Source organism: Oncorhynchus kisutch, linkage group LG10, assembly GCF_002021735.2.
Source record: "Oncorhynchus kisutch isolate 150728-3 linkage group LG10, Okis_V2, whole genome shotgun sequence".
Lineage (NCBI taxonomy): Eukaryota > Metazoa > Chordata > Actinopteri > Salmoniformes > Salmonidae > Oncorhynchus > Oncorhynchus kisutch.
This window is the reverse complement of record NC_034183.2, coordinates 9501583-9523026: the sequence shown is the minus strand read 5'-3', so window position 1 is coordinate 9523026 and position 21444 is coordinate 9501583. Positions and strand designations below refer to the sequence as shown.

General features: G+C 41.6%; 1 protein-coding gene across 3 annotated transcripts; it reads left to right on the top strand.

Annotated features, from left to right (window-relative positions):
* The first annotated feature begins 9490 nt into the window (after nucleotides 1-9490).
* On the top strand, nucleotides 9491-13869 carry LOC109897705 (apoptosis-enhancing nuclease-like). Of its 3 annotated transcripts, none has more exons than XM_020492230.2 (4): nucleotides 9491-9599; nucleotides 10152-10851; nucleotides 11354-11554; nucleotides 11736-13869. In XM_020492230.2, the coding sequence occupies exons 2-4, from the start codon at nucleotides 10288-10290 to the stop codon at nucleotides 11934-11936; spliced, it is 966 nt and encodes a 321-aa protein (XP_020347819.1). In that variant the 5' UTR covers nucleotides 9491-9599; nucleotides 10152-10287; the 3' UTR covers nucleotides 11937-13869. The 3 variants fall into 3 exon arrangements, with proteins under 3 accessions (XP_020347819.1, XP_020347822.1, XP_031688891.1); XM_020492233.2 differs by lacking the exon at nucleotides 9491-9599 and adding an exon at nucleotides 9607-9818; XM_031833031.1 differs by lacking the exon at nucleotides 9491-9599 and adding an exon at nucleotides 9629-9651.
* Nucleotides 13870-21444: the final 7575 nt, after the last annotated feature.

Sequence of the window (21444 nt, the reverse complement as noted above, 5' to 3'; positions counted from 1 at the left end):
GTGATCTAAAGAAAAAAATCTGGTATTTCTAAACTATATTCTCCCTGATTGGTGCAGCGGTCTAAGGCACTGCGTCTCTGCTAGAGGAGTCACTAAAGACCCTGGTTTCGATTCCAGGGTCTTTAGTGTGCCGCCCACCGCAGGGTGGGCGGCACACAATTGTCCCAGTGTCTTCCAGGTTAGGGTGTGGCCGGGGTAGGCTGTCATTGTAAATAAGAATCAAACTGATTTGTGTAATTAAAGGGTCAATTAAATCACAAATTAATTCAATAAATGTAGTGTTGCACTTCTAACGGGCCTGTTTCCTGGACGCAGCCTAGGCTAACTCCTGGACTGAAATGCTCAACATAGCTACTGAAAGGTTGTTTTGGACCTGGTATAGGCTTGTTTCCAGGAAACTGGCCTTGATTGTAAGAGATTCTAGACACCAATGTGCTCTGTCTTTGTACTAAAGTAAAGTGTCACGGTTTTTCTTCTAGTGAAACACTGCCTTGCTTCTCAACGAAAGTGAATAGTTTACACTTTGATGCTGTGTAATTTCATTGATCCCAGAGCAGAGGTGTGAAAATCCGCTTTAACCACTGACTATTCCTATTGAAGTGACTGGTGGGGCAAGGCAGAGATACTGGCAAGACAAAACACCCTTAAATTTGACAAAATTTGGAAGTCAAAATGGAATTGAGCCAGCCATGATGACCTGACCCTGGGTTTTCCACCTAGGAAAAGGTTGTTGAAAAGATGACTATACACATCTACATTTGGTTCTGATTAAAAGGTGAAATGACTTAAATGTAATTTCAACATTTTATTGAACCTTTATTCAACTAGGCAAGTCATTGAAGAAAAAAATCTTATTTACCATGACGGCCTACACCAGCCAAACCCTAACCTGGACGACGTGCGCTGCCCTATGGGACTGGAGTTGGTGGTTGAAGATATCCCTCTAGTGGTGTGGGGGCTGTGCTTTGGCAAAGTGGGTGGGGTTATATCCTTCCTGTTTGGCCCTGTCCGGGGGTGTCCTTGGATGGGGCCACAGTGTCTCCTGACCCCTCCTGTCTCAGCCTCCAGTATTTATGCTGCAGTAGTTTGTGTCAGGGGGCTAGGGTCAGTTTGTTATATCTGGAGTACTTCTGTCCTATTTGGTGTCCTGTGTGAATTTAAGTGTGCTCTCTCTAATTCTCTCTTTCTCTCTGAGGACCTGAGCCCTAGGACCATGCCCCAGGACTACCTGACATGATGACCCCTTGCTGTCCCCAGTCCACCTGGCCGTGCTGCTGCTCCAGTTTCAACTGTTCTGCTTTCTAGGGAGTTTTTCCTAGCCACCGTGCTTCTACACCTGCATTGCTTGCTGTTTGGGGTTTTAGGCTGGGTTTCTGTACAGCACTTTGAGATATCAGCTGATGTACAAAGGGCTTTATAAATCAATTTGATTGGATTTGAATCGATACAACCTGGAATAGAACCAGGGTCTGTAGTGACACCTTAAGCACTGAGATGCAGTGCCTTAGACCACTGTGATACAGCCTGGAATGGAACCAGGGTCTGTAGTGACTCCCCTAGCACTGAGATGCAGTGCCTTAGACTGATGCGCCACTTGGGAGCCCAATCATGCTTGCATACTCATGGACACAGTATCAAAAATGAGTCTATGAACAATTTTATTAACCATCATACATCACTCCAGTATTTACACACACCATATTTTTTTTTTACAACATTCAAGAGCTAATTTTATTTATTTCACTACTGAAGAAGCCTGACTCAAATCACCTACTGATATTTCAAACATCCAAAATGCATTTATTATTCCATGCCTCGTTAAAGTGAATTAATGCCAATAGTTATTAACAAAGGGGTTTTCATTCGGTTTTGCTATTTTATATTTACATTTCATGTAACATTTAATCATTATTTATGCAAACCAACAATTATACTGTTTATGAACAATGGAGTAAAACAAGTTTATATTTTTACCCTTAATGGCATCAACAGATTGATAAACCAATGAACACATGTGAAAAACAGTATAAATTCAGTAGATATCTTCCATCTTGTCAAAATTGTGCATGATATACACTTAGTGTACAAGACATTATAGACACCTGCTGTTTCCATGATAGACTGACCTGGTGAAAGCTATGATCCCTTATTGATGTCACTTATTAAATCCACTTCAATCAGTGTAGATGAAGGGGAGGAGACAGGTTAAAGAAGGATTTATAAGCCTTGAGACATGGATCGTGTGTGTGTGTGTGTGTGTGTGTGTTTGTAATTCAGAGGGTGAATGGGCAAGACAAAAATATTTCAGTGCCTATGAACGGGGTAGTAGGTGCACTCAATATTAGGAAGGTGTTCTTAATATTTTGTACACTGTGTAAATTTAATATCACTTCTCAACCAATCCAGTGCATTTTTGTTCAATTAAAAATGGAGAAACCAACAATACGTCAAAGGATTTAACTAAACAACCTTCACTCCAAATCAAAACTCCAAACCTACAACCTGATTTTGGATGATATTACCTGCAATGCTTCTTACACCAAAGGATTATTCCCAAACTATACAGCAAAGGTTCTGGGAAACAAACAGAAACCTGAAAACACCATCCAACCTGGAACTGAGTGAGTAATGCTTAATCTGAAGCTATTTTTTACTTTCAAAAAGCCAAGAAGGAAAATACATTACAATGATATTTTACTTTATAAAGGACTGAAAGCTACCAATCTTGCTAGGGCAAAGAGATACAACTTCAATTAGCACTGACTTGTGAAGCGAGAGGTGTCGAAGCCTTTGAGCGCAACAAATGGCAGGCTACCCCACCCAAACCCAGAGGCCTTGAAGCCCCCTCCTGCTGTTCAGAGACTGGCATTTTCAACAAGAAATCTGCCTCCAGAAATAAAAGCTTCTCCCAAGTGGGTGTGACACCTACTTCCGTTGCCTGCTGCACTGCTGCTTGGATTCCACCTGGCGATCTGTTCACCGTCTGCCCCCCCCCCCCCCACACACACACACCACCACTGTTTGGGCGAGTGACTGAATTTACAATGGCTACCCCCTCGTTATATATAAAATATTTTATTGTGCATTATGCTATTTGCATCACGACTCCTGTATGCTTTGTTGACTACGAACATTCTTTACCCAATCGTGAGACAGACTGTTTGTTCCCACACTCGAGACTCTGACTATTGGTTACAGAGACTTTTGGCCTCCCATCCTATTCTAACCACCTCTCGCAGGCTTTGTATTCATGTTACCTGATGAAATTACAGAACAATATGATCTTGTTGCCATCTGATGCACATTCTGTCATAAATCAGCACTGCAGAGCTCTCGCTGTCCGCCATTTCCTGATTGTATTACTGTTGATGATATCTGGAAATGTGCATGTACACCCTGGCCCATCTACAGTTGCTAGTACCAATTCTGACTTGTGCTCTGATATCTGCTTCACTGATTTCTGCTCTCGTAAAAGCCTGGGTTTTCTGCACGTTAACACTAGAAGCTTATTACCTAAAATGGATCAACTGAAAGTGTGGGTTCACAGCTCCAATCCAGATGTGTTGGTCATTACTGAGATGTGGTTAAGGAAGTGTTTTGAATAATGATGTTTACCTTTCTGGTTATAACCTTTTTAGGCAAGACAGATCTTCCAAAGTTGGTGGAGTGGCAATCTTTACCAATGGTCACTGTTACGAATCCCTTTTGGCCCGACAGTCTAGGGGGGATGGTAATGAGACCCGTAACATAACTCATGCAAATTATATTTGTGACAAAGTAAAAGTGTGAACGAAATAACCAGGACAACTGAAATCTACCGTCAAACGCAAAGTTTATTTATAAAAACACACGGTAAGGGGGGGAGCAGTTAAAGGGGCTGAGCTGGACCCAAGGAAAGAAATAAATATACAAAAACACCCCTAAGCTAGACTAGCCTACTTTAACAACAGCTAACTAACTAACCAAAAATACAGTGGGTGGTCCGCCCAGTTCTAACTAGTGTATTTAACAAAGTTCACCTACGGGTAGTGTATGCCCATGGGCGATTTGTCTTGGTTTCCCCCTTTTCCCACCAGCAACAAACAAACACCATAACCAAAACAATACTCACAGGTGATGACAAAGTGCTATGGAGGTGCTCAAACAAAAGAGAGGTTTAAGACAAAGAGAGAGTGAAACACAGAGACCTACAGACATGGCATTTACAGAGAGATTGAGCTAGCTCTAGAGCAAACAAATGATGGGGTTTTTAAACCATGGGGAAGGAACTGTGATAGGGTAGGAAACAGGAGGAGGTGTGTCTTCTGATTGATGATTGATTGTTGACTGATTGGGGAGTGATGGTTTTCACCTGTGAGGGGAGAAGGAGAGAAAAGAAACACACACACAGGATACACACACACAGGATAACTGTATCCGTAACAGTCACCTTCAGTGCTCAGTTGTCTCCACCAAGTCTGTCTCCAGACAATTTGATTTACTGGTTATTAAACTCTCAAATAGCTCTTTGTTGCTGGGTGTTATCGTTCTCCATCAGCACCGGCCTATACCCTACCTGCCCTAAGCTCTCTCCTGGCCCCTTACACTAAGTCTGACTTTGTCCTGCTAGGTGACCTAAACTGGGACATGCTTAAGCCACCAGACCAAGTCCAAAAGCAACGGGACTCCATAAATCTTTCTCAGATTATTTCCAGTCCCACAAGGTATGACTCCAAACACCCAGAAAAGGCTACTCTTCTTGATGTTATCCTCACAAATAATCCTGATAGGTATCCGTCTGGTGTTTTCTGTAATGACCTTAGCGATTACTGTTTAGCAGCCTGTGTTCGTAATGGCTGCTCAGTGAAACGACCTGTCCTGATTTGTCATAGACGCTTGCTAAAAAACTGGCCTCTGTAAAATGGTATAGAATCAGCTTGATACTTCGAATCCCACCGTACATTCTACACTATGCAATCTGGTTTCCGAGCTGGTCATTGGTGCCCCTCAGCCACGCTCAAGGTCCTAAACGTTATCATAACCTCCATCGATTAAGAGACAATACTGTGCAGCTGTATTCAAAGACCTGGCCAAGGCTTTCGACTCTGTCAATCACCACATTCTTATCGTCAGACTCAACAGCCTTGGTTTCTCAAATGACTGCCTCGCCTGGTTCACCAACTACTTCTCAGATTTCAGTGTGTCAAATCGGAGGGTCTGTTGTCCGGACCTCTGGCATTCTCTATGAGGGTGCCATATGATTGAATTCACGGGCCGACTCTTTTCTCTGTATACAACGATGTCGCTCTTGCTGCTGGGGATTCTCTGATCCACCTCTACGCAGACAACACCATTCTGTAGTCTTCTGGCCCTTCATTGGACACTGTTAACTAACCTCCAGACGAGCTTCAATGCCATACAACTCTCCTTCCGTGGCCTCCAACTGCTCCTAAATGCAAGTAAAACTAAATGTGTGCTCTTCAACCAATCGCTACCAGCGCCTGTCCAGCATCACTACTCTGGACGGTTCTGACTTAGAATATGTGGACATCTACAAATACCTATGTGTCTGGCAGACTGTAAACTCTCCTTCCAGACTCACATTAAGCATCTCCAATCCAAAATTAAAGCTAGAATCGGCTTCCTATTTCGCATCAAAGCCTTGTTCACTCATGCTTCCAAACATACCCTCGTAAAACTGACCATCCTACTGATCCTTGACTTCAGCGATGTCATCTATAAAATAGCCTCCAACACTCTACTCAGAGAATTGGATGCAGTCTATCATAGTGCCATCCTTTTTAACACCAAAGCCCCATATACTACCCACCACTGCGACCTGTATGCTCTCGTTGACTGGCCCTTGCTTCATATTCGTTGCCAAACCCACTGGCTCCAGGTCATCTATAAGTCTCTGTTAGGTTAAGCCCCGCCTTATCTCAGCTCACTGGTCACCATAGCAGTACCCACCCGTAGCACGCGCTGCAGCAGGTATATTTCACTGGTCACCCCCAAAGCCAATTCCTCCTTTGGCTGCCTTTCCTTCCAGTTCTCTGCTGCCAATGACTGGAACGAATTGCAAAAATCACTGAAGCTGGAGACTCATATATCCCTCACTAACTTTAAGCACCAGCTGTCAGAGCAGCTCGCAGATCACTGCACCTGTACATAGCCCATATTTAAACAGCACATCCAACTACCTCATTCCCATACTGTTTTTTTCTTATTTTCTCCTTTGCATCCCAGTATCTCTACTTGCACATCTATCACTCCAGTATTTAATTGCTAAATTGTAATTATTTTGCCACTATGGTGTATTTATTGCCTTACCTCCCTTATCCTACCGCATTTGCACACACTGTAAGTATTATTTTCTATTGTGTTATTGACTGTATGTTTATTTATTCCATGTGTAACTATGTTGTTTGTGTCACACTGCCTTGCTTTATCTTGGCCAGGTCGCAGTTGTAAATGACAACTTGTTCTCAACTAGCCTACCTGGTTAAATAAACATTCAGACATCAGATTTGCCACCAATAGGGCACATCACTGCACTCTATACTCCTCTGTAAACTGGTCATCTCTTTATACTCATTGCAAGACTCACTAGTTGATGCATATTTATAAAACTCTCTTAGGCCTCACACCCCCCTATCTGATATATTCGTTCTGCCAGTCACATTCTGTTAAAGGTCCCGAAAGCACACACATCTCTGGGTCACTCCTCTTTTTAGTTCGCTGCAGCTAGCGAATGGAACGCGCTGCAACAAACACTCAAACTGGACAGTTTCTCAATCTCTTCATTCAAAGACTCAATCATGGACACTTACTGACAGTTGTGACTGCTTTGCATGATGTATTGTTGTCTACCTTCTTGCCCTTTGTGCTGTTATCTGTGCCCAATAATGTTTGTACCATGTTGTGTTGCTGCCTTGCTGTGTTGTTGTCTTTTATGTAGTGTTGTGTTGTCGTGATGTGTGTATATTATCCCAGCCCCCGTCCCTGCAGGAGGCCTTATGCCTTCTGGTAGGCCGTCATTGTAAATAAGATTATTTTTCTTAACTGACTTGCCTAGTTAAATAAAGGTTCAATAAAATAAATCCTGAAAACAGAAACAAACAGATCAATCCCACTGTTCAAGCCTGCTGAAGGTGTGGTTGCGTGGTAACCATCACTCCCGGCTTTACCAGGGGCACGCTTGAGGTGGTCTCCCACAGCTCTGCGTACAACATGTCATGTTCTGTGGCTTTGCCATTGCATTTCTTGACCGCCCCTGCAACACAGAACGAAACCTTTAGTTATAGTATATAAAACACTCAAAGTAATGGATATGTGGCATCTATGGCCTCGGTTACACCCGGGCACGTAAATGTGACTTCTGTCATCCGATCACTCCAAGCTGCATTAGGTCTGGATTACGCGAAAGTCACATTGTGTTCGCAATAGGTCATTATCTGCCAGGACAGGCATTGCGCTCGGAATTTAGTCTAGATGCAATCAGGCCACTGAATATGCACAAGCAATGTACAGAGATGTGGGGAAAAGCACATTATATACAAATGACCTTCATAATAACAAAGAACACGTGTGTCTGATGGGAAATAAACTTTTATACAACCCAAAGGGGCGAGAAATTACATGAATATCGGTGGACAACTTGCATTAGTGTAAATGAACATAGATGATGGAACATATTCCCTTTTTCTTATGAGATGAATCGCTATGGTGACAAATATTTACCATTTAAACCATGTGTGACCTCTCACCTCACTGGCTGTAGAAGTGTTCTGCCTAGCCAGTCCCTCAACAGTTATCAGAATGAGCTCCACCCTCACTGGGTCCTCAGAAGAGAGGAAGGCTGGGGAGAGATGGAGGGATGGAAGGATCAATTCATCCATTATTCAACAAGTCAGTAAAATAATGAGAACGTTGATAAGCTTAAATATCCATCTCCCATCCATGGAGAGACCTATATGCTGTATCTTACCCTCCAGACAGTGGCGCAGCGGTCTTAGGCACTGCATCTCAGTACTAGAGATCTCACTACAGACCCTGGTTCAATCACAACCGTCCGTGATTCGGAGTCCCATAGGGCAACGCACAATTGGCCCAGTGTGGTTTTGGTTTGGCCAGGGTAGGCTGTCATTGTAAATAAGAATTTGTTCTTAACTGACCTGGTCAGTAGGGGGTGAGCGAATGATCACTGGTTCATTCTAACACAGGCCAGGGGCAAAAATGTACTTTTTGTTTTACTAGCCACTGTGGCAGGCCACTCAGATTACATTCCCCCAAAAAACAAAAAACAGATGCCCATGCATTAATGTTTCTAAAACAAGAAATGACCAGTGTTTTATGACCAGTGTCTTTTAACCAAAATATTAGATGAGACAAAATGTTCAGCTGCCCCTTTAAGGGCTGGAGGTTACCGTGGCCACTTGAGTCGTGTCACGAGTGTCTGTGAGATTTTGGATCTGACTGCTATGACATCTCTTCGCTGTCAGTTGAAGCAGCAGACTCAAACTAACGTTGAAAAACAATCGAGCTTGTGAACAAAACAATGTAAAGAGCCAAGAAACACGCGGACAAAGTCTCACATTGTACACTTTAGAGTAAATAAGACCAACTTTTGTGTCTGTGTACAGAGCCTCCAAAAATGAATCTATCAGCACTTCACGCAGAGCACAAAACTCTCCTGCCAGGCAGTGTTGCCACAGAACAATGCGAGGTGTTGCTGCCTGAGGTGGCATATAGGATTCGTATTTATTTGTGCAATTAGCAGCAATGAAGCAACACAGCAGAAATGCTTTGAAAACAGCTACTGCAGAATTTTTCTACAGTAAATCGTAGGATGGTACAGCCTGACATGATACTGCCTGACATGGTACAGCCTGGAATGGTACTGCCTAGGATGGTACAGCCTGACATGATACTGCCTGACATGATACTGCCTGACATGATACTGCCTGGAATGGTACAGCTTGACATGATACTGCCTGGAATGGTACTGCCTTAGATGGTGCCTGAGATGTTACTGCCTAGGATGGTACTGTAGCTGTGGTAGAAAGTTGATTTGCGATGTTCTGCATTTATCAGAGTTCCATCAGGTAGTCTGATTTCAGATGTGTCCATTTTTAAACAGGATTATTAAGGAAATATGTTTTATAAATTTGTATTTGTATTTAACATTTATTTAAGGTTAAGGTAATTGCAACGCATGTAAACGTTTTAACCGAACTATTATATTAATTTGACTATTCACAATATTCGCATTATTGTGTGCATGTAACCGTACTCAGTGTTTCAATCGGTTTGAATCACATTTGAACGGTGGAGGATTATTGATAAAGTAACTAACTGTTCTTTCTATCCAGTAGAGGGCAACATTGTTGCTGTTTGTCAATACATTTTGTTGAGGTGGATGTTCTTCCGTAAAATGACTGACAGCGGCTCAGGAGTTGGTATTCTTCTTTGATTGGTAGAAATGCATGAAAGGTATATTATATAATCCAATCAGAGTTGAATGCGAACCCCAAAGGCGGGATTTACCAGCGTACAAGCCAATCAGTGCCAAGTTATTAACATTTGTAGAGTGTTCCGGACGGGCGCACATGCCAGTAGAGGTATGGTATGCTACCAATGTTTTAGGATATTATTTGTTTGCAAAGCGTTTTGGTTAGTCAATGTCTCTATCAAGCTAGCTAAGCATGTATCGTATGGTTGTGGTTTGACGGCATTTTGATTGTTCATGTGATTTTGCCACGTTGGTAACACGTTGTCAGAGCACGCGCGTTAGCTTAGCCAATGATGACAGATACAATGTTGCTAGTGTTTGCGTCATGGTAAAACACACATGTATATTTGGCATGTCTACTCTTAAAGGAAAATAACACTCAAACGATCTTTTAATATTTGTTTCATTAGTTCACGGATACAGTCCCAACATGTTTTGCCGATCAGCGGTCAAGTTTTCAAGATGTAGTACTTTCTAAATATAGTAAGCGTCACAATGAGGTGCAAACATTTTGGGGTTGTATCATCAGTGGACTAATGTATTTTCCCTTTATGTAACGATGTCAGGTCAAAGTTGCAGATTCTCTACTTGCGTATCTATTTAGCGTTTAAAAATAAAATAAATAATTAATGAGCTGGCAGCATTTTTTTGTTTGTTGCAGATATACTACAAGAACAAGAACAATGTTTGAAGCAGGGACTTCAATTAGAAGTAAAAACCCATCGCAATTATTGGGGACTGATCTACAAGTATAGATATTTATAGATATTTATCCCGGAACGCAATGCTCCTTCATAATGTTGAGAATGCCAGAACACGGAAGAAGCATCAACAAAAATGATAAAATCAGCTATCCAAGGAAAGGGGCAAATGACCTGAGGCACACCTGTCTAGAAGTTAGTAGCACCCTAAAACCCACAGACTCATGGACTCATTTGGTTAAATGTGGAGTAACCCCTATAGTACAGGGTTCGCTGATAGCTGCTTTTGGGGACAACAGGGTAGCCAACCGGCAGACTTCAGTAGGCAAAAAGCTGGTTGTGGCTGCTTTAAGTGAACGATGGGAGGTGGACAGTGGGTTCTTTTCTGAGGCCAGCCCACCAGCTAGTGGACACCGTTCTTCCTACCACAACATGTGCCCGACCAATGTGGTGGCTATAGACTGTGAGATGGTTGGCACTGGGCTAGGTGGGCGCACTAGTGAATTGGCACGCTGTAGCTTGGTGGATTACCATGGCAACGTCCTATATGATAAGTACATCCGTCCGTGCCAGCCTGTGACCGACTACAGGACCCGTTGGAGTGGCATCCAGAGGCACCATTTACAGAACGCTCTGTCCTTCCCAGAGGCTAGGACCGAGGTGAGCAATGAGACCATAACCACCTGGCTTTGGCATTAACTCTTCTTTTGAGTTCTTTACTTTGTGGGAAAAGAGCAGTCTGTATGCTAGAAAGCCCAACTGGACATAGATTTCAACTGTTGGTCTCTAAGGAAAGGATGTATGCAAAGGCAGCCATTTATGATTTGGTTTATTTTGTGTGCATAATTATTGAAAAAAATTGAACCTTTATTAAAATAGGCAAGTCAGTTAAGAACAAATTCTTATTTACAATGACTGCCTTGGAACAGTGGTTTTAACTGCCTTGTTCAGGGGCAGAATTACAGATTTCTACCTTGTCAGCTCGGGGATTTGATCTTGCAACCTTTCAGTTACTGTCCCAACGCTCTAACCACCAGGCTACCTGCCACCTCTACACTCTAACCACCAGGCTACGTGCCACCTCTACACTCTAACCACCAGGCTACGTGCCGCCCCAATGGTAATGGACACCAATACTAACCAGTCTGCTTTCCTTGTCCAGATACTACGAATACTGGAGGGGAAAGTAGTGATTGGCCACGCTCTGTATAACGACTTCCAGGCCTTAGACTTGACACACCCAGGTCACATGATCAGGGATACCAGTGGCACGCGTCTGCTCAGACAACTGGCTGGCTTCTCCACAAAGCGCTGCGTCTCACTCAAGATCCTGACAAACGGCCTCCTAAACAGGAAAATACAGGTGAGTGCTCCCTGCCGTCTAGGTGTTTTTTGGTGACCATTTTTTAAAAGCATCTTGAGGTTAGAGATCTGAATAGAACGACAGATCATAACAGCCTTGACAGTGTTTGGGTTGGTCAGGGGGTGTCAAACTTTGTCATTTTGACTCTATGATGACCAATGATCTTTCTCTTCCCTAACAGGTTGGAAGAAAGGGCCACAGTTCAGTGGAGGATGCTCTGGCTTCTTTGGACCTGTATAAACTAGTGGAGAGGGAGTGGGAACAGGACATGCAAGACAGAATGAGGGACTGGGACATAGGCACTCTTCCAGACCCCGCTACCTCAAACCACTACATGCAGGACCAATACTGGCCAGAGGACTTGACTGAGGACAGTCGGTGAGAAGGCTGGAGGGCAGTCGGCTGGAGGGCAGTCGGCTGGAGGGCAGTCGGCTGGAGGGCAGTCGGCTGGAGGGCAGTCGGCTGGAGGGCAGTCGGCTGGAGGGCAGTCGGCTGGAGGGCAGTCGGCTGGAGGGCAGTCGGCTGGAGGGCAGTCGGCTGGAGGGCAGTCGGCTGGAGGGCAGTCGGCTGGAGGGCAGTCGGCTGGAGGGCAGTCGGCTGGAGGGCAGTCGGCTGGAGGGCAGTCGGCTGGAGGGCAGTCGGCTGGAGGGCAGTCGGCTGGAGGGCAGTCGGCTGGAGGGCAGTCGGCTGGAGGGCAGTCGGCTGGAGGGCAGTCGGCTGGAGGGCAGTCGGCTGGAGGGCAGTCGGCTGGAGGGCAGTCGGCTGGAGGGCAGTCGGCTGGAGGGCAGTCGGCTGGAGGGCAGTCGGCTGGAGGGCAGTCGGCTGGAGGGCAGTCGGCTGGAGGGCAGTCGGCTGGAGGGCAGTCGGCTGGAGGGCAGTCGGCTGGAGGGCAGTCGGCTGGAGGGCAGTCGGCTGGAGGGCAGTCGGTGGGCATAGTACTAGGCCAAGGGTAATAAGTCAAATGATTAAAGTTGCCAAGCCTGGCGGTATGGTTTAGTCAGTAACAAGTGTTTTTCTGACTATGGTTATTAACTCAATCATCCAAGCTAGGAGGGGTTGTCTCTTCAGCCATTTGGTGTAGCCTGCAGCGTTCAGCCCGGCAGCCGCTGGGGACAACAGGTGTGTGTGTACGTACCCTTTAGCAGACGCTTTTATCCGAAGCGACTTAGTCAAGTGCTTACATTTTTGTGTATGAGTGGCCCTGGGAATCGAACCCACAACCCTGGCATTGCAAGCACCATGCTGTACCAAACCATACAGGACCAGTGGGTCATTGCAACAAAGGTCTGGGGTACAGTCAAGTGGTTCAACGTCAAAAAATGGGTATGTTTTCATTGAATTTCAAAATGAGTGGTCTAACAATGCTCTACCTACGTAACCCCAGTCATAGCAGAATGAATTTTGCTGTGCGAATTAAAATGGACACGCACGCATCAACTTTTATGCCCACAAAGGCACAACTTCTCCCAGTTTGAATGTGGGCAACGGACAAGCAGGTGGTTGCACACCTTTTGCTAAAATGTATGCTATTGATGGTTTTTGCACTTGAAACTGAAATATGTTGGTAAAATGTAAGCTATGCATCTTATCCTCTCACAAGGTTGTCTATGGTAAGTACATATATTTGGAAATTGGCTTTATGAGGAATTGTTCATCTCTATCAATGATTTGAAGTGGGAGGAATTAAGTAGGTTTGATGATAATTGGGAATTACAGCCTGTGTTGAGGTTGACGTAACTTGCAGATACTAGTGCTAATCAGATATGAAATGTTGTAACTTTACTTTAAATGTGGTTTGGAAATTTTATACAGCATATTGTGTTGTGAAAATATTTGCATGGAGTTTGAAGTTGTGATTTGAATAATCATGTTTGCAGACACGATTGTGTTCATTTTGTGGAAAGAGATGTTGGTGTTGAATTTGAGTTAAATGGCTGCTGTTAAACAATGCCTTTAACTTTAAATGCACATGCAATGTTCTGGACTTAGGTTTTATGCAAGGTGAAATCATGGTTCTGTCTGGACGTACACTCAGTCCTAAACAATGGAGGCTGTTGAGGGGAGGACGGCTCACATTAATGGCTGGAATGGTGCCAATGGAATGGCATCAAAAACATGGAAACCATGTGTTTGACGTATTTTTGTTACCATTCCGCTCCAGCCATTACCACAAGCCGGTCCTCCCCAATTTAAGGTGCCACCAACCTCCTGTGGTCCTAAATGACTTTCTTGAAGAGGTTGTTAAGCAGAATGTTACCTCTTGTACTTTTAGAATTCATGCTGTCTATTGAACTTATTAAAGTTAGTGAACAACACTGCCAACTTTGTGTTTTCTGTTGCTACTCCAGGAAGGTCCTGCTGTGCCCTAATTGAATATCAATATATTCAAATAGTGCACAATACATTTAGTAGATTATTTGAACTGGACTTAAACTGCAATTTAAATTTTTAATTTCTCTTTCATTTTCTCTTTTGGAGTCTTGACCGACTAGCACATCTTCTGAATTTAGAATTCTAAATGTTCCACATCAGAACACATACTTTGTCCCCAGTCTCTCAAGCCTTTTGTTTCCTATCATGGAAACAGTTTTCCCCCCCAGTCTTTAATACTGATTTCCTGACTCTCACTTGTTTATTTATTTTTTTTACCCTCAAACTATGTGGGACTGCAAGCCTTAACAAATAAATGGTTTCAATATTTTTGTTTCAAAACCTTTGGTGACATGTCAAATGTATGTCCTCTTGTCTTCCATAGAATTAGCTTTCCTCTAGAGACCCAATAAGTTGTTCAGGTGAAAGGCACGACTGCAGATGCTGTTACTATGGGAAATCAAATGTCCAATGATGTTAAATGGACGAGCAGACCGGTCTTGGGCAGATGCTGCAGTGCCTATTCTGGCTGTATGCTGCAGCATGATTCATCAGACCAACAGTACTTGTCAAAAGTTTGGACGCCTCAAGGGTTTTTCTGAATTTTGTACTATTTTCTACCTTGTAGAATAATAGTGGAGATTTCAAAACTATGAAATGACACATGGAATCATGGAACCAGAAAAGTGTTAAACAAAATATACATTTGAGATTTTTCAAGTAGCCTACCTTTGCCTTGACAGCTTGGCACACTTGGCATTTCCTCAAACAGCCTAATGAGTGCTTTTCTAACAGTCATGAAATTCCCACATATGCTGAGCACTTGTTGGCTGCTTTTCCTTCACTCTGCTGTCCAACTCATCCCAAACCATCTCAATTGGGTTGAGGTTGGGTGATTGTGGAGGCCAGGTCATCTGATGCAGCACTCTCACTCTCCTTGGTCAAATTGCCCTTACACAGCCTGGAGGTGTGTGTTGGTTCGTTGTCCTGTTGAAAAACGAATCACAAACCAGATGGGATGGTGTATTTCTGTCGAATGCTGTGGTAGCCATGCTGGTTAAGTGCCTTGAATTTTAAATAAATCACTGATAGTGTCAACCGCAAAGTACCATCACACCACCTCCATGCTTCACAGTGGGAACCACACATGCCGAGATTATCCGTTCACCTACTTTGCGTCTCACAAAGACATGGCTGTTGGAACCCAGAATCTCAAATTTGGACTCATCAGACCAAAGGACAGATTTCCAAAAGTCTAATGTTCATTGCTTGTGTTTCTTTTCCCAAACGAGTCTATTCTTCTTATTGGTGTCATTTAGTAGTGTTTTTTTTTTTTGACCATGAATGCCTGATTCACGCAGACGTTGCATTATATAGGTGTATTATATACAGTAGGTGTATTATATAGGTGCATTATATACAGTAGGTGTATTATATAGGTGCATTATATACAGTGGGTGTATTATATAGGTGCATTATATACAGTAGGTGTATTATATAGGTGCATTATATACAGTAGGTGTATTATATAGGTGCATTATATACAGTAGGTGTATTATATACAGTAGGTATATTATATAGGTGCATTATATACTGTAGGTGTATTATATACAGTAGGTGTATTATATAGGTGCATTATATACAGTAGGTGTATTATATAGGTGCATTATATACAGTAGGTGTATTGTATAGGTACATTATATAGGTGCATTATATACAGTAGGTGCATTATATAGTGGGTGTATTATATAGGTGTATTATATAGGTGCATTACATACAGTAGGTGTATTATATACAGTAGGTGTATTATATAGGTGCATTATATACAGTGGGTGTATTATATACAGTAGGTGTATTTTATAGGTACATTATATACAGTAGGTGTATTATATAGGTGCATTATATACAGTAGGTGTATTATATAGGTGCATTATATACAGTAGGTGTATTATATAGGTGCATTATATACAGTAGGTGTATTATATAGGTGTATTATATACAGTAGGTGTATTATATAGGTGCATTATATACAGTAGGTGTATTATATAGGTGCATTATATACAGTAGGTGTATTATATAGGTGCATTATATACAGTGGGTGTATTATATACAGTAGGTGTATTATATAGGTACATTATATACAGTAGGTGTATTATATAGGTGCATTATATACAGTAGGTGTATTATATAGGTGCATTATATACAGTAGGTGTATTATATACAGTAGGTGTATTATATAGGTGTATTATATACAGTAGGTGTATTATATACAGTAGGTGTATTATATAGGTGCATTATATACACTAGGTGTATTATATAGGTGCATTATATACAGTGGGTGTATTATATACAGTAGGTGTATTATATAGGTGCATTTTATACAGTAGGTGTATTATATACAGTAGGTATATTATATAGGTGCATTATATACTGTAGGTGTATTATATAGGTGTATTATATACAGTAGGTGTATTATATAGGTGCATTATATACAGTAGGTGTATTATATAGGTGCATTATATACAGTAGGTGTATTGTATAGGTACATTATATAGGTGCATTATATACAGTAGGTGCATTATATAGTGGGTGCATTATATAGTGGGTGTATTATATAGGTGTATTATATAGGTGCATTACATACAGTAGGTGTATTATATACAGTAGGTGTATTATATAGGTGCATTATATACAGTGGGTGTATTATATACAGTAGGTGTATTATATAGGTACATTATATACAGTAGGTGTATTATATAGGTGCATTATATACAGTAGGTGTATTATATAGGTGCATTATATACAGTAGGTGTATTATATAGGTGCATTATATACAGTAGGTGTATTATATAGGTGCATTATATACAGTGGGTGTATTATATACAGTAGGTGTATTATATAGGTACATTATATACAGTAGGCGTATTATATAGGTGCATTATATACAGTAGGTGTATTATATAGGTGCATTATATACAGTAGGTGTATTATATACAGTAGGTGTATTATATAGGTGTATTATATACAGTAGGTGTATTATATACAGTAGGTGTATTATATAGGTGCATTATATACAGTAGGTGTATTATATAGGTGCATTATATACAGTGGGTGTATTATATACAGTAGGTGTATTATATCGGTGTATTATATACAGTAGGTGTATTATATAGGTGCATTATATACAGTAGGTGTATTATATACAGTAGGTGTATTATATAGGTGCATTATATACAGTAGGTGTATTATATACAGTAGGTGTATTATATAGGTGCATTATATACAGTAGGTGTATTATATAGGTGCATTATATACAGTAGGTGTATTATATAGGTGCATTATATACAGTAGGGGTATTATATACAGTAGGTGTATTATATAGGTGCATTATATACAGTAGGTGCATTATATACAGTAGGTGTATTATATAGGTGCATTATATACAGTAGTTGTATTATATAGGTGCATTATATACAGTAGGTGTATTATATAGGTGTATTATATACAGTGGGCATATTATATAGGTGCATTATATACAGTAGGTGTATTATATAGGTGTATTATATACAGTAGGTGTATTATATAGGTGCATTATATACAGTAGGTGGATTATATAGGTGTATTATATACAGTAGGTGTATTATATAGGTGCATTATATACAGTAGGTGGATTGTATAGGTGTATTATATACAGTGGGTGTATTATATAGGTGTATTATATACAGTGGGTGTATTATATAGGTGCATTATGGGGCGGCAGGGTAGCCTAGTGGTTAAAGCATTGGACTAGTAACCGAAAGGCTGCAAGTTCAAATCCCCGAGCTGACAAGGTACAAATCTGTCGTTCTGCCCCTGAACAGGCAGTTAACCCACTGTTCCTAGGCCGTCATTGAAAATAAGAATTTGTTCTTAACTGACTTGCCTAGTTAAATAAAGGTAAAAAATAAAAATAAAATACAAATATACAGTAGGTGTATTATATAGGTGCATTATATACAGTAGGTGTATTATATAGGTGTATTATATAGGTGTATTATATAGGTGCATTATATACAGTAGGTAAATTATATAGGTGCATAATATACAGTAGGTGTATTATATAGGTGCATTATATACAGTAGGTGTATTATATAGGTGTATTATATACAGTAGGTGTATTATATTCTCTGAATTTGTCCAGTCGTGATGCTGGATGTCTTTCTTCGATCGTTTACTCATTTTACTGTATAAAATACTTTAAGACCTTTGATTATATATGGTGCCACTATCTGTGGTGCTGCCGGTTTGCACACACACACACACACACACACACACACACACACACACACACACACACACACACACACACACACACACACACACACACACACACACACACACACACACACCAGTCCCGAGCATGGGAATACGGAGCCAGGCATTGTGCTGCCATTCGGGTTGATTTCGTCACACAGACTCCCCCATTGAGCGGATCAGACCTGGTTTAAGAGATTACTCCTGCTCCACCATTGCATCAGTGACATTTTGGGGTTGAAGGGGCTCACTACCAAATATCCTTCATCTTCTTTATACTGTAACACACATGCTTCGACCTGTAGCTCTCTCCTTCACTTCCTAAGTCATTTATTTCCCCACCCACTGACTCACTCACTAATTGCATTGTTCCTCAATGTTTCCCATGCTAAGAACCAAAGACCACAACTAATACCTAGATTTGTATTTAACTCTGGAATGCTGAATCACTCAGTTCATTTCACTTCAATCACCCTTTCACGTTTATCATGGTTAAAATAGGGGACTATGTAACAAACTCTACGTTATATAAACACAGCACTATTCTACAGGCTTTGCATTGTGTCACCATAGAGCATGTGTGTAACATTTTGATCCTATAGAACATTAAGAATTTTATATTCCCTATGGAAAAACAACATGATTTCACATGTGAAATCATGTGTTTTTGGAACACTTCACATGTTGATTTACACATGTGATTTCATAACCTTACACATGCGAATTCACATTTTCACATGGGATTTCACAGGTGATGCCCCCTCTATCATACACACAGTCCTTCTAACATACTGTTTCCTAATTTACATATTTGACCCACTTTGACATATATGACTACACTATGTGTATATTTTATAGAGTAATTATTATTACAACATGTCCTTATCTGGGATTTGAACTCACAACCTCTTGGGTCACTGCATTCCAATCTTCCTAATACACCACCATGTCTGTGTCAATAGCTACATTATATTACACAATATTCCTACACTTTGGACCTCAAAGCGAATATTAGCTTTAGAAAACAATTTATATTTATCATGGTGATTCAGGAGTAATATTAAAACAGAATAATTTAACACAACATTAGACAACTATACAGAAAACACTAACATTTCTGAAATAATTCAGTTAAATCAATGATGAGAGTATAGACAGAATAACTGATAACTAAAATAGCAGTAAAGATGGCACTCTTGCTAAATACTAAAAGAGTATATGTAATTAATATGATTGGGAACACTACAGACTTTATGGCACAGCAAAAAGGTCAGTGTACTTCAAATCAAAAAGGTGTGAGTTTAAATCCCAGGTTGGGTCATATTTTAACTAAACGTGATCACGTGAAGTGTTCCAAAAAACAAATTTTTACACGATTTTCCATGTGAAATGTCACATTTTAAGTATAAAAAAAACACAGTTTTACAGTGATCATATATGCATTTCCCACTAGTAATTACCAGTTGGAGGGCTGTTCAAGTGAATTGTTTTCCAGTTGTATGTGATAAATTCCCACATCCCACTTGGCTACAAACGCAGGATTCATTACAATCATTACTGCACTTTGAAAGGTAGTTAGGGGCATTGCTAACAATTTAATAATGCTACAGAACTGACAGTATACAAGCTTAATGTTTATGAACAGAATACAACATGGCACATTAACTGGGATGACATTCCCTCTCATGGGAGACTAAAAAAGCCACGCCTCAAATAAGCCACTCTTGCAATCTTCTGATAGGCTGACGCTGCTACAGTAGTTTCCACTTTTAAAAAAAAAGACAAATTCACAGCAACTTCTGACAATAAGTTCAATTAAGGTTCTGGAAAATGTGCAATATCCTCTTTACAGCGCAGCTCCTTACTGACTTATTTTCTTGCAAAATTTGCAGAACAGGGTCAAAGGAGTTGCTCAACTTGCATTGGCATAAACATCAAACATTTAAACTATCCCCTACCTTCATCCACATGTCACTATAGTCCACCCTAACCCCTACCTTCACCCACATCACTATAGTCCACCCTATCCCCTACCTTCATCCACATGTCACTATAGTCCACCCTAACCCCTACCTTCATCCACATGTCACTATAGTCCACCCTATCCCCTACCTTCATCCACATGTCACTATAGTCCACCCTAACCCCTACCTTCACCCACATCACTATAGTCCACCCTAACCCCTACCTTCACCCACATCACTATAGTCCACCCTAACCCCTACCTTCACCCACATCACTATAGTCCACCCTAACCCCTACCTTCACCCACATGTCACTATAGTCCACCCTAACCCCTACCTTCACCCACATGTCACTATAGTCCACCCTAACCCCTACCTTCATCCACATGTCACTATAGTCCACCCTATCCCCTACCTTCACCCACATCACTATAGTCCACCCTAACCCCTACCTTCATCCACATGTCACTATAGTCCACCCTAACCCCTACCTTCATCCACATGTCACTATAGTCCACCCTAACCCCTACCTTCACCCACATCACTATAGTCCACCCTAACCCCTACCTTCACCCACATCACTATAGTCCACCCTAACCCCTACCTTCACCCACATCACTATAGTCCACCCTAACCCCTACCTTCATCCACATGTCACTATAGTCCACCCTAACCCCTACCTTCACCCACATCACTATAGTCCACCCTAACCCCTACCTTCACCCACATTACTATAGTCCACCCTAACCCCTACCTTCATCCACATGTCACTATAGTCCACCCTAACCCCTACCTTCACCCACATGTCACTATAGTCCACCCTAACCCCTACCTTCATCCACATGTCACTATAGTCCACCCTAACCCCTACCTTCATCCACATGTCACTATAGTCCACCCTAACCCCTACCTTCACCCACATCACTATAGTCCACCCTAACCCCTACCTTCACCCACATCACTATAGTCCACCCTATCCCCTACCTTCATCCACATGTCACTATAGTCCACCCTAACCCCTACCTTCACCCACATCACTATAGTCTACCCTAACCCCTACCTTCACCCACATCACTATAGTCCACCCTAACCCCTACCTTCATCCACATGTCACTATAGTCCACCCTAACCCCTACCTTCACCCACATCAATATAGTCCACCCTAACCCCTACCTTCATCCACATGTCACTATAGTCCACCCTAACCCTTACCTTCATCCACATGTCACTATAGTCCACCCTAACCCCTACCTTCACCCACAT